General features: G+C 41.4%; 1 protein-coding gene across 1 annotated transcript; it reads right to left on the minus strand.

Moving 5' to 3' along the window:
- Nucleotides 1-223: 223 nt before the first annotated feature.
- On the minus strand, nucleotides 224-13,621 carry LOC120928611 (probable G-protein coupled receptor 139). Its single transcript, XM_040339651.1, has 2 exons — nucleotides 13,465-13,621; nucleotides 224-1,275 (listed from the first exon to the last, which is right to left on the minus strand). The coding sequence occupies exons 1-2, from the start codon at nucleotides 13,538-13,540 to the stop codon at nucleotides 305-307; spliced, it is 1,047 nt and encodes a 348-aa protein (XP_040195585.1). The 5' UTR covers nucleotides 13,541-13,621; the 3' UTR covers nucleotides 224-304.
- Nucleotides 13,622-14,564: the final 943 nt, after the last annotated feature.

A 14,564-nucleotide genomic window follows, 5' to 3' on the forward strand; every position in this document is an offset into this window, starting at 1 on the left:
TTTACTGTAGCTATTTATTGGGTTTACCAAAGGCATTTGGTGCACATAAGTTGGATTTTTACCTTTTGTGGCTATTGAGTAATATATTTTCATGAAAGTTTTTGTGCATTGTGTTAAGCTATAAGTGATAAGTAAATCAAGAATGTAAACCATCTCATAATTTTCCCAGCATATTTACAGAAATTAGAAATACAAGGTGTATTCATTTTTTGAAATACCAGTTTTATTAAATTATTGTTAATGTTTGATGGACACTGATAAGTCTTACTAAAATTCATACAGATTTATCAAGAGACACACTTTATTAAGAAACCATGTTCTGTGACCTACAACAGAGTTTTCTAGATGAAATCTGAAAGATCCCATGAATATTAGCGTGCAGAAGGTCCGTTCTGCATGGATTTGTCCTTATTTTTAACATCTCCCGTAACTCTTTTCGAAACCTGGATTGGGTACAGGCATACAGATACATATTGATTGCAGTGTTTGTGAGGTCCAGCATGGTTCCAATGTCAGCAGCAACATTGATAATCTTACTGTAATCTTTTCTTTCTATTTTGTAATGCATTGTCTTGATAATGATTTGTGTGACAAATCTTGTGGTGCACAAGTAGACAAAAGTCAATGAAATGGTCACTAGAAGCACCACTGATTTCACTCTATGCTTTTTTATATGAGGAAAACTTCTCGAACTTCTGCTGTCTTGACCTTCACAGTGGATTTTGTTGTGGTGGCAAATTTGTCTTAACACTAAAGCATTAAGCGTGAAGATGATAATGTAGGGCAAGATATACACAAGCGTGTTTTGGAACCACACCAGACTTTCTACATATAGCCTTGATCGACCAGTGTGGTAGATACACTTAAAGCTTCCAGTTTCATTTATTAGCTTAGACTCATTAGCCCAATAATATGGTATAGAAAAAAGGTGACTGAGGATAAAGACAGAGCATATCACATAAAGAGTGCATTTTTTACTACATAACCTGGATTTACGCCACAGTGTCGTAATTGCAATAAAACGTTCGATGGTGAAGCAGACCACCAGCCAGACAGATGAGTTGTAAGCTCCAAAACTTAGTACATCCCTAATCATACACCAAGGAGCTCTGTTCCAAAAAGGTTCAGTTGTAAAATGTTGCAGAATTAGTTCAAGGATGACGATGTGGAAGAGGACCATTGTATCTGCTATAGACATTGCTATCATGTAACAACGGCAAGATGGTGAAAGCCCACAATCTCTTTTCCAGAAAATTAGTAGTGTGAGTACATTTGCTGTAAGGTAAGATATGTATTGATTAAAATGTGGATTAGACCTTAGTTATAACTTCATTTTAATGTGGACAAGTTATGCTAGAGCCTCCAAAATATTTACACATCTGGGCAAAGGCAGTAACCAATAAACAGGCTTTCAAAAGTTAAGAGTGGGCATAGAAGAAAGTTCCTTTACGATTGGTTGCTGTGAGTAATTGGGTTGTTTATAAAAGGAACTCTTCTTGAATTTCAAAGATGTCACCTTTGCCTTTTCCTAAAGGAAAGAGTGTGCTGTTTCCCAATGTCACCTTTTGGAGGGAGGCATCCATGTATGGCACAAACAGTATTTTCCCTCAAAGCACTGCCTGTGAATTTGCTTATTTTTTTTTTAACAAACAAGGTTGGTCTTTATTGAGTCATCAAAGGTACATGACACATCACAAACATCAAAGCAAGAAGCAGGGTGCATCGTCCATACAGAACATGAGATACATGAGATAGGGGGCAAGCCCCGTAATACAATTAGCAGGGTATACAAAAACTAGGTAGGCGTGAATTTGCTTCTTACAGAGAAGTTAGACCAGGCAATTCTTGAGCCATAGAATCCTTCTCGTGTGTACAAACATAGGGCCAGATTCACCAAAGAGATACGACGGCGTTTCTCCTGATACGCCGTCGTATCTCTGTTTCTATCTATGCGACTGATTCATAGAATCAGTTACGCATAGATATCCATAAGAACCCGACAGGTGTAATTGTTTTACACTGTCGGATCTTAGGATGCAATACCGCGGCCGCCGCTGGGTGGAGTTCGCGTCGTAAACCAGCGTCGGGTATGCAAATTAGCAGTTACGGCGGATCCCCGACGGATTTTCGCGTTCGCTACGTCGCCGCTAGTCTAGTTTCCCGTCTCAAAGTTAGTCGTCGTTTTTGGTGCCTTAACTTTACACAGCAATCGTATTGCTGTCTAAAGTATGGCTGTCGTTCCCGCGTCGAAATTTAAAATTTAACGTCGTTTGCGTAACACGTCCGGGAATACGGAAGTACGCTACGCACGTCGCCGTTCGAAAAAATGATGTCACGGCGCGAAAAGCACAGCGGGAGTTAGGAAACGGAGCATGCGCAGTAGGTCCAGCGTGGGAGCGCGCCTAATTTAAATGGCACACGCCCATTTGAATTGGCCCGCCTTGCGCCAGAGGCTGCCGGCGTAGTTTTCATTGCAAGTTCTATGTGAATCTGGCCCCTTGTGCCCATCCAAGAAAGCTGTCTTAGGCCTTGTACACACGATAGGTTAAACAGAGGACAACGGTCTGATGGACCATTTTCATCGGTCAAAACCGTTATTTAACCATCGGTTAAGAAAAAGCCAACTTTCTTTAAATTTAACCGATGGATTCCTAACCGATAGGTCAAAACCGATCGTCAGTAGGCACGACCATCGGTTAAAAATCCACACATGCTCAGAATCAAGTCGACGCATGCTTGGAATCATTGAACTTCATTTTTTTCAGCACGTCGTTGTGTTTTACGTCACCGTGTTCTGACACGATCGGTTATTTAACCGATGGTGTGTGGACGTGACGGATCATCAGTCAGCTTCATCGGTTAACCCGATGACAACGGTCCTTCAGACTGTTCTCATCGGATGGACTGATCGTGTGTACGGGGCTTTAGAGTCTTCAATGCTAACCACTGAGAAACGAAAGGCTATATAATGTCTTTCAAGAGCTGCCAAATGGCAGGATCTTCCTGGTCTGAGTCTCTGAAATGGAGCATATGCTAGCCGAGATTTTAGGGGCTTAGCAAATTCACACTATAACCCTTGCAGGCTACAGAATCAATCCTACCAGACAGAAGGATGCCTTAAAGAGGGTCTCTAGCCTCTAATTCATGTTGTCTTTAGCTACTTGACAACCAGCATGTTTAACCCCCTTCCTGTCTAGTTATTTTCAGTTTTTAGTACTTTGATACTTTGACAATTACTCGACCATGCAATGTTGTACCCAAATGAATTTTATAATAATTTTTTGGTCAGATAGAACTTTCTTTTGATGTTATTTAATGGGTTTTAGGCTTATACTATATAGATGAAAAAGACTGAAAAAAAAGGTTTCCCTTAGTTTCTGTTACCAAACTTTGCACATAAATATTCTCTCTTCATAAATCTAGGCTATAATGTATACTACTAAATTTCTATGGTTGACAAAAATAATACAAAAAAAAACCCACAATCAACTAAATGGGTGACCATTGGGGTTGGTCTCCGTTTTCAGTGGATTGTCAAAACAGAAATTACTTCATTATCTCTATTTGAGGCCTAACTATTTATTTAAAAAAAAAAATGTATATTATTTAGACATGAAATGTATCAGCTCTGATGTTTGGACTGCATATCTACCTGTAATTTCTTGAGGCCCTATATTGACAGGAAAGTAGACACTGAAATGTATTAAATAATAGGCTCTTGTGACTTTTTTTTTTGCAACACTTTTTTGGGAAATGAAGAAAGTAACACAGACATTTTTTTTTTCACAGTTGTTATTTTAGCAAGTTAATTCTCACACACAGCATAGGCATACTTACAATTACACCCAAAAGCACATTCTTCTACTCCTCCCAAAAAACGGGGTATAACATGTGAGAGACTTTTCTGTCTTACACATGGGCCACATAGAGGGGCCTAAAATCCAAGTAGTACCCTCCGGCTTTCAAGGGGCATAAATTATGCGTCTAATTTCCTGACTACCTATCATATTTATGGAAGCCCTTGAGTGCCAGGAAAGTGAAAACACCCACAAAATGTCCACATTTTGGAAAACAGGCACTGCATGGTATTTTCTATGAGGCATAAGAAGTCTTTTAAAGATTTTGTTTTCTGCTAAAAAAAATTGGGACAAATTGGGAAAAAAATAAAAATATATTTTAACACATGGTATAGGTTTTCTTAGACCCTACACCCCAAAATACATTCTGATATTCCTCTTGACTATGGGAATACCACATGTGTGGGACATCATGATAAATGGGGAGTACTTGGAATGGTTCGGGGTTGGGAAGTGGTGTCCCCCAGTGTTCCGTGCTGGGACCAATACTATTTAATTTGTTCATAAACGACCTGGAGGATGGGGTAAACCGTTCAATCTTTGTATTTGCAGATGATACTAAGGTAAGCAGGGCAATAATTTCTTTGCAGAATATGGAAACCTTGCAAGAAGATCTGAACAAATTAATGGGGTGGGCAACTACATGGCAAATGAGGTTTAATGTAGAAAAATTTAAAATAATGCATTTGGGTGGCAAAAATATGAATGCAATCTACTTACTAGAGGCAGATCCTCTGGGGGAATCTAGGATGGAAAAGGACCTAGGTATCCTAGTAGATGATAGGCTCAGCAATGGCATGCAATGCCAAGCTGCTGCTAACAAAGCAAACAGAATATTGGTGTGCATTAACCACTTAAGACCCGGACCATTATGCAGCTAAAGGACCTTGCCCCTTTTTGCGATTCGGCATTGCGTCGCTTTAACTGACAATTGCGCGGTCGTGCGACATGGCTCCCAAACAAACTTTTTTTCCCCACAAATAGAGCTTTCTTTTGGTGGTATTTGATCACCTCTGCGGTTTTTATTTTTTGCGACATTTTTGAAAAAAAATCAATATTTTTTACTTTTTGCTATAATAAATATCCCCAAAAAAGATATAAAAAAAAGTTTTTTTCCCTTAGTTTAAGCCGATACGTATTCTACTACCTATTTTTGGTAAAAATCGCAATAAGCTTTTACGATTGGTTTACGCAAAATGTATAGCTTTTACAAAATAGGGGGTAGTTTTATGGCATTTTTATTAATATTTTTTTTTTACTAGTAATGGCGGCAATCAGCGATTTTTTTTGTGATTGCGACATTATGGCGGACACATCGGACAATTTTGACACATTTTTGGGACCATTGTCATTTTCACAGTAAAAAGTGCTATAAAAATGCATTGATTACTGTGAAAATGACAATTGCAGTTTGGAGGTAACCACTAGGGGGCGCTGTAGGGGTTATGTGTGACCTCATATGTGTTTCTAACTGTAGGGGGGCGGGGCTGGACTTGTGACGTCGTTGATCGTCTTTCCCTATATCAGGGAACAGACATTCAGTGACACTGCCACTCTCCCCGTTCTTCTGCTACTGTGACCGATCGCGGGACACCAGCGGCGATCGGGTCCCGCGGTCGCGGTCATGGAGCTTCGGACCACGGCTGGGCACTTAAAGGGGACGTACCTGTGCCATTCTGGCGACGTATATGTGCAGGAGGCGGTCCTTAAGTGGTTAAAAAAGGGATTAACTCCAGAGATAAAATGATAATTCTCCTACTCTACAAGACTCTGGTCAGGCCGCACCTAGAGTATGCTGTGGTAAGAGTGAGTTTAGTGCTTTGTGACATAGTATGCCTGCCTCTTTGAGCAGAAACCCTTGATCTTCTGAATCAGAATTGGATGTTAATGAACTGCTGCTTTGCTCAGGTCCCCTACCAACTGCTCTCATCATTTATTCTCAGAATTCACTAGTGTAATTTTCTTTTTTACATGGTAGTGGCTGTACTGGTACCTGACGACACTGGTACTGGTGCTGGATGGCAATCACAATACTTGTTCCAGGTAACAATGGTACTAGATGACACTACTACTGTATGTGGCTGGTGATCAGGTTTCTGGTGCTGGTTTACCCTGGCACTGGTGACACTGTACTGGTGTGATGGAAATCAAGACACTGTGCTGGCATATACTAGCTCTGGGGACAATCTACTGGTGTGGATGATGAACACAATACTGTTGCTGGCTTCACTCGCTCTGACACTGGCATTGGTGTGGTTAGTGATCAGGAAAATGTTGCTGATCTCACTGGCTCTAGTGACACTGGCATCGATAGCGATCAGAACATTATTGCTGGTGTAGCACTACCCCCGTAGGAGCTGCTGGTTAGTTTTGGGCCTGCACGTTACCTCAACATTCGTCATGTAGGGGAAGAGGGTCTGAAAGAATTCCAGTGTCCACACAAGATGTAAAAACCTCTAACTGTCAGGTTTTATTCTTTTGCTCAAAACTTGTGAAGAATGTAGAAGGATGAAGGGGAAGGTGAAGGTTCAGGTACTCGGTACAGATCACTGGGGAAAACCCCTAAACTCCAAAGTCATTCACCACTCCCTCCTGAGTGGGTATTGCTCACCCGGTTAGACCCCTCTCACCTGGCCTAGCAGCCGGAGTGAAGCACGAACCAGTTCGATATCAGTCTCTGCCACAGACTGATTGAAAACAAATTGAATAGTCCGGAATCCTCTGCCACAGGATGTAATACCCGAACTTCCAGCCATACAGTTATAGAGCCTTTAAGCCAAACCGGCGAACTGTAGGACAACTTGAGTTGTGGATCCCTCCTTAACCACTTAAGCCCCGAGCCTGTTTTTCAGATTCGGGATTTACAAGACTAAAACAGTTTTTTTTGCTATAAAATTACTTAAAACCCCCAAAAATTATATATATATTTTTTATAACACCCTAGAGAATAAAATGGCGGTCATCGCAATACTTTTTGTCACACCGTATTTTCGCAGCGGTCTTACAAGCGCACTTTTTTTGGAAAAAATTAACTTTTTTGAATTAAAAAATAAGACAACAATAAATTTGGCCCAATTTTTTATATATTGTGAAAGATAATGTTACGCCGAGTAAAATGATACCCAACATGTCACGCTTTAAAATTGCGCCCGCTCGTGGCATGGCGTCAAACTTTTACCCTTAAAAATCTTGATAGGCGACGTTTAAAAAATTCTATAGGTTGCATTTTTTGAGCTACAGAGTAGCTCTAGGGCTATAATTATTGCTCTCGCTCTAACGATCGCGGCGATACCTCACTTGTGTGGTTTGAATACCATTTTCATATGGCGGCGCTACTCGCGTATGCGTTCGCTTCTGCACGCGAGCTCGTCGGGACGGGGGGCTTTAAAAAAAAATTTTTTTTGTTTTCTTATTTATTTTTATTAATTTTATTATTTTTTACACTGAAATAAAAAAATAAAAAAAAATTATCACTTTTATTCCTATTACAAGGAATGTAAACATCCCTTGTAATAGAAAAAAGCATGACAGGTCCTCTTAAATATGAGATCTGGGGTCAAAAAGACCTCAGATCTCATACTTAGGCTTCAATGCAAGAAAAAAAAAAAAAAGGAAAATTTGTCATTTAAAAAAATGACAACAAAAAAATTGTCTCTTTAAGAGGCTGGGCGGGACTGACGTTTTGACATCACTTCCGCCCAGCAGAGCTATGAGGACGGGTGGGGGCCATCTTGCTCCACTACAGTCCTCACTCTCCAGGCGGCAACATCCGATCTCCTCCGCCGCTACCGACGGCTCCGGTAAGCGGCGGAGGGCGCGGAAAAGCGGCGGGAGGGGGGGGGCCCTCTCCCGCCACCGATAACGTCGATCTCGCGGCGAATCCGCCGCGGAGACCGCCGTTATCGTTTACACGGCAGCCCACTGTAAAGGTGGATATCCCGGTTCTGGCAGCAGCTGCTGCCGTTACCGAGATATTCAGCTTTAAAAATAGGACGTATATATACAGTGGGCTGTCGTTAAGTGGTTAATAAGGTCACCAGGCCTATCTCGAGACATAAGCCTTCCGCTTGGTCTCCTCCAGGGCAGGTCCTCCCCTGGTTTCCTTCATTAAGTGTAGCTTGTTGTCCCGGGCTGGAAATCAAACAACACATACCTCGTGCCAAGAGAGCCACGAGGCGAAGGAACCAAAAATATGGCGTCTGGCCTTAAGTATCCCTTCCCGGCATGCACAGCGGGGCACCACTCCCACTGGGCTGCTCCCGAGGAAAGACACTCAATGACCTATGGCTTGCCTGTGTTCCAACACTGACCTGTGGGGGTATTGCCTCCTACAGGCAACATGCTATCAGGCACAGCCACAGGCTAATTCAGAATAAATCATACAGTCTGAGCCACATTATCGCTCAGACACCCACTAAATTTAACATAGCGCCCAGTCATTTGGGATCAGGGCGCTACACTGGCTTACACTGGCATGATGGTGAACAAGAACATTGTTGCTGCCTTACACTGGATATTATGACATTATGAATATTATGGTGTGGAAAATTATCAGAACACTGTTGCTGTTTTCACTTGCTCTGCTGTGGTTAGTGATTAGGACAATGTTGCTGTCTTCACTGGCTTTGGTGACACTGGTGTGGCTAACAATCAGAACACTATTGCTGGATTACACTGGCTCTGGTGACACTGTACTGGTGTGGGCGATGAAAACACTGTTGCTAGTTTACGCTGGCATTGGTGTGGCTATCGATCAGGACACTGTTGCAGGCTATATTAGAACTGGTGTGGCAGCAATCAGAAACATTGTTGCTGGCTGCGCTGGTCTGGTGACACTGTGACTGGTGTGGTGGCAATCAAGGACACTGTGGCTGGTTGCACTGGTCTATTGACACTGGTACTGGTACTGGTGTGGCTTGTGATTAGAACATCACAGAGTTGGTGGATGTAGACCTGCACTCCTCCTCCTTCCATTTGAGGATGTCCCACAGATGCTCAATAGGGTTTAGGTCTGGAGACATGCTTGACCAGTCCATCACCTTTATTCTTAGCTTCTTTAGTGGTCATTTTGGAGGTGTGTCTGGGGTCGTTGTCATGTTGGAATACTGCTCTTTGGTCCAGTCTTCGAAGGGAGGGGATAATGCTCTGCTTCAGTATATCACAGTACATGTTGGCATTTATGGTTCCCTAAATGAACTGTAGCATTCCAGGGTTGGCAGCACTCCTGTAGCCCCAGACCATGACACTCCCACCACCATGCTTTACTGTAGGCAAGACACACTTTTCTTTGTACTCCTCACATGCTTGACACCATCTGAATCAAATAAGTTTATCTTGGTCTCATCAGACCACAGGACATGGTTCCAGTAATCCATGCCCTTAGTCTGCTTGTCTTCAGAAAACTGTTTGTTCTTGTGCATCATCTTTAGAAGAGGCTTCCTTCTGGGATGACAGCTATGCAGACCAATTTGATGCAGTGTGCGGCGTATGGTCTGAGCACTGACAGGCTAACCTTCAAACTCTGCAGCAATGCTGGCAGCACTCATATGTCTATTTCCCAAAGACAACCTCTGGATATGATACTGAGCATGTGCACTCAACTCCCTTGGTCTACCATGGCGAGGCCTGTTCTGAGTGGAACCAGTCCTGTTAAACCGCTGTATGGTCTTGGCCACTGTGCTGCAGCTCAGTTTCAGGGTTTTGGCAATCTTCTTATAGCCATGCCATCTTTATGTAGAGCAACAATTATTTTTTTCAGATTCTCGGAGAGTGCTTTTCCATGTTGAACTTCCAGTGACCAGTATGAGAGAGTAAGAGCGATAACTCCAAATTTAATGAGTCACATGACACCAGGGATGGAAAATGGCTAATTGGGCCCAATTTGGAAATTTTCATTTAGAGGTGTACTCACATTTTTTTACTTTCTGCTATAAAACATATCCAGTAAAAAATAAAAAATAAATTGAATTTCTTCATTCAGGCCAACATGTATTCTTCTACATGTTTTTGGTAAAAAAAAGTCCAATAAGCGTATAATAATTGGTTTACACAAATGTTATAGTGTACAAACTATGGTACCGTATATATTTATGGAATTTTTATTTATTTTTCTTATATTAGTAGCTGTGGCTGCACAGAGAGGTGCAAGATCTGTCGGAGAGTTATGTCCTCCTCTCTCCTGCTGACTGCTGGAATGTGGGAGGCAGAAACGAGCCGCTCCACAGCTGCCAGGAGAAGCGCAGGATCTGGCGGGGGAGTTCCTTCCTCCTCTCTGCTGCCGACTGCTGAGACAAAGTGGAGGCGCAGACTAAGGGGTGCCACAGTTGCAGGAGAAGTGTGAGGACCACATAAAATGGCCTGGCATATTTGACACATGTGATCTAGAGTAGGGGTCACCAACCCATGGTCTGTGGACCACTGATGGGCCACGAGAAAATGTTGCTGGTCCCCAGGGGTTCTGCCGCAAATCAACATTGGTTTACTGGGTATATGTAAGGGTTTACAACCACTTTATTTTACCAAGAAAATGTCTTCATGTTATATATATATTATTCAGTTCCTTGATTGTGCTATGCTGTGGTGAATTATGATTTATGTAGTGTTACTATTAATTTATTTAATTGTATGTTATAAGCTGTTATTATGGGCAAATAACTACTTTTGGTGAATTGTAAATAAAGTCTTGGTTTCCTGCCAAGCAATGATTGCTTAGTTAATTAGTACAAAGATTTTCAATGTTTTCCTAATTTTCCTTGTATTAAGCCTAGCGATAATAAACAATACAAAGACTGTAAGAACATTATTTAGAGTGACTCATGAGCAAAAATCTACTGGAAAAAGACACAAAATATTCTTTACTATAAGTATAGCTATACTCTCCACATCTAATAAATCTTATTGAATGAGAGCCTTTGTTGCAGTGCAATTCTGGTTACATCAACCAATACCAATCTCTAAGGCCCCATACACACGGGAGGATTTATCCGCGGATACGGTCCAGCGGACCGTTTCCGCGGATAAATCCTCTCGAGGATTTCAGCAGATTTTAATGCGATGGAGTGTACTCACCATCGCATTGAAATCCGCGCCGAAATCCTCTGGCGATGACGTGTCGCGCCGTCGCCGCGATTATGACGCGGCGACGTGCGCGACGCTGTCATATAAGGAATTCCACGTATGCGTCGAATCATTACGACGCATGCGGGGGATCCCTTCGGACGGATGGATCCGGTGAGTCTATACAGACCAGCGGATCCATCCGTTGGGATGGATTCCAGCAGATGGATTTGTTTGGCATGTCAGCAAATATTCGATCTGCTGGAATCCATCCCAGGGGAGAAATATCCGCGGAAACAGATCCGCTGGAGTGTACACACCATAGGATCTATCCGCTGAAACCCATTTGCTGGGATTTTTCAGCGGATGGATTCTATCGTGTGTACGGGGCCTTAGGCTCGGTTCACACTGCCACGACTTGGGATCCGACTTGTGAGACCTCAGCGTGAGAATTGCTCAAACGAAATTGTGAATGTGATTGCAGGTTCCCGCTATGCATAGTGTGAACAGGGCCTAAACATTCTTAAATAGATGTCAGCAGTCAGCTAAGTTCTGTTACCGAACTGTATTTTGTAATATCCCGGAGTTCATTAAAGACAGGATTCAGAGACAACTGGGTTATACAGCCACCTACAAGAGTATTTGGACACTGGCAAACAAAAAACAATGACCACCATGGCTCATTCCACCCCTCCCACTCCTGGCATGTTTCAACTTGGTAACCAAAAGCAGACTCAATGAGCTCCAAGAAAAGTATTTTGAGGGGAGTACAGAGAGTTTGAAGTCTCTCTTGTGGAAGAAAAACTTTGGCTTGAGCTGTATCTAGGATGAGATCCAGATACTGCAAGTGATGAGTCAGCTTCAACACAAACTTCTAAAGGTTCACAATCCATCCAAACCTTTTCAAAGTCTAAACTGTCCATGCTACATTGTTGATCAGGACTTGTGCCAACTATTACCTCCAATAGGAGGTTGTCCAGATGTCCCCCAATAGGGGTGCCCTGTGGGTGTAACAAAGAAAGCACAAAGGCTAGGACCTTGGTGAACACACGGGGTGCATGAAGGCAGAATGTCAGGACTACAAATTAAAAGTGTTGGGGACCCATAGCAAAAGGGAACGAATTGCTGATGTACTGTAAAAATAGGAACATGAAACTACATATCCTTATACGTCTCCATGATGGAAGGAGGCTATGATTGATCTGGTGGATTCCATGTGGAAATACCACCTCTGAAACCCCTTCCTCCAGAATGAGGTCTGCTTATTTGTGTGGGACCTTTAGGCCAGCCACACAGGGTTCGAATCTCAGCCGAGTCTGAGATTTAAACCATTAAGGGACAGGCTGAATGTACCAAGTTGATCGATCGACCTGCCGGATTCTCTTGCTGTTGATGTTGATGGGTGGAATCGTGCAAATTTCATTCCTACAACTTGTGGTTGCATTAAAGAAAGTTGCACTGTGTGTGGCATGCCTAAGGGTTTGTATGTTGTTATTTCTTTAAAAAAAAAAAGAAGCAAGGTGAGAGATGTCATTTGTTGGCAATTTAAACCTCCTTTATCCTTTGTAAATGGCAATGCTAAAAAAAATCACTGCTCCGACTACATGGAATTTTTACTTTTTTTGTTGCATTTGTACATGTTCCCTACGGTAATGCCCACCGCCCATGCTATTTTTGACACCCCCTTGCCTATTAGCATAGAAAATTGGGATTTTAATTTGACAGATTTGGCTCTCATTGAGTTCAGCATCCAATCTTCTTTGAAGTTTGCCAAACCCTGCTCAAACCCAACTAAAATCAGTTTGGCTCAACTATAGTCTTGAGCAAAGGTGGGAAAGAGGCAACATTATTGAAACTGTGAATAAGGTACAGAAGGGTAGTATTTCAATATCGAGCTAGGATCAAGAACACAGGGACAGGACCTCAAACTATCAGGAGGAAAGTTCAAAACTAAACTTAAAAAGTGTTAGTTTATCAAAGAAGTAGTTGATGCTTGGAACAGACTTCCAGCAGAGGTAGTGAGTCAGTCAACAGTAAATTAATGTAAACATGCTTGGGACATACATAGGTTAAGAAAAAAGAAAAAAAGTGACAAATTCATTGGATCGCTTGTTTTTTTTTTTCTGCTGTCAGTCTTCTATGTTAATGTGTAAATAAGGGGATATCTCTTGTCGGGGGGAAAAAAATAGTTGATAAAATGCTGTGATAACTGAAAAGAGGCAAAGTGTTGCAAAAACTATAGCAAGCTGGAAAAAGTACATAAAGGGTATATTCATAAATGTATCACAGAAAATTCACATACATTTCCCTCTGGATTCACACATTTTCAAATTGAATTAAATTAAAAAAAAAAAAATTCTGGATGAATGTTGTGTGAAAACATACAGTAAGCAGATCCCTAATTATTACCTGTGAATATAAAGAAAAATTGAAAAAGATACATGAAGGATAACTGAAGACAATAATGTTCTTAAGCAAATGCCTATGAGCCTATGATTACAAAAGCAAAAAAAAAAAAAAAACCCACAGTAAATAACGTATACAAACTTACATGGGATTCCAATAACAGCCAAAAATGGATAGAAAATTTTCTGTAGTGTTACCATCCAATGCTCATTATTCATCATACAGCATCAAGATATCAGTTGCCGCTCAGTTAATATTATTCCAGGTTATTTTGCTAAATCCAGTTTTGATGAGAATGATACCTTCGGCTTTTTTGTATTTCATCATTAATCAAAATAAATCTTTAATTTACTTGGGCAAACAGTGAAAACCCAAACAATAAAACAGATGGTAATAATTAACTGAGACTGACGCAACCATTACAGTCGCCTTCTATCATGCATAGAAAGAAGACAAGCTGAATGCATTTTATTTAGAAAGGACTTTAATTTGTTGGCTGCTCTAGCTGGTTGGAAGCTTTACAGTGGGGATCGAAAGTTTTGGCACCCCAGGTAAAAATTTGTATTAATGTGCATAACGAAGCCAAGGAAAGATGGAAAAATCTCCAAAAGGCATCAAATTGCAGATTAGACATTCTTATAATATGTCAAAATAAGTTAGATTTTATTTCCATAATTTACACTTTCAAAATTACAGAAAACAAAAAAATGGCGTCTGCAAAAGTTTGGGCACCCTGCAGAGTTAATATCTTGTACTGCCCCCTTTGGCAAGTATCACAGCTTGTAAACACTTTTTGTAGCCAGTAAAGAGTCTTTCAATTCTTGTTTGAGGTATCTTTGCCCATTCTTCCTTACAAAAGTCTTCCAGTTCTTTGAGATTTCTGGGCTGTCTGTCACGCACTGCTCTTTTAAGGTCTATCCATAGATTTTCAATTATGTTGAGGTCAGGAGATTGTGAAGGCCATGGCAAAACCTTCAGTTTACGGCTCTTAAAGTAATCCCCCGTGGATTTTGAGGTGTGTTTAGGATCATTATCCATTTGTAGAAGCCATCCTCTCTTTAACTTCAGCTTTTTCACAGATGGCATCAAGTTACCATCCAAAATTTGCTGAAATTTTATTGAAACTGTTTTTTCTTCTACTCGTGAAATGTTCCCTGTGCCACTGGCTACAATACAACCCCAAAGCATGATTGATCCACCCCCATGCTTAACAGTTGGACATAGGTTCTTTTCATTAAATTCTGT

The sequence above is a fragment of the Rana temporaria genome, chromosome 2 (genome assembly GCF_905171775.1).
Source record: "Rana temporaria chromosome 2, aRanTem1.1, whole genome shotgun sequence".
NCBI lineage: Eukaryota > Metazoa > Chordata > Amphibia > Anura > Ranidae > Rana > Rana temporaria.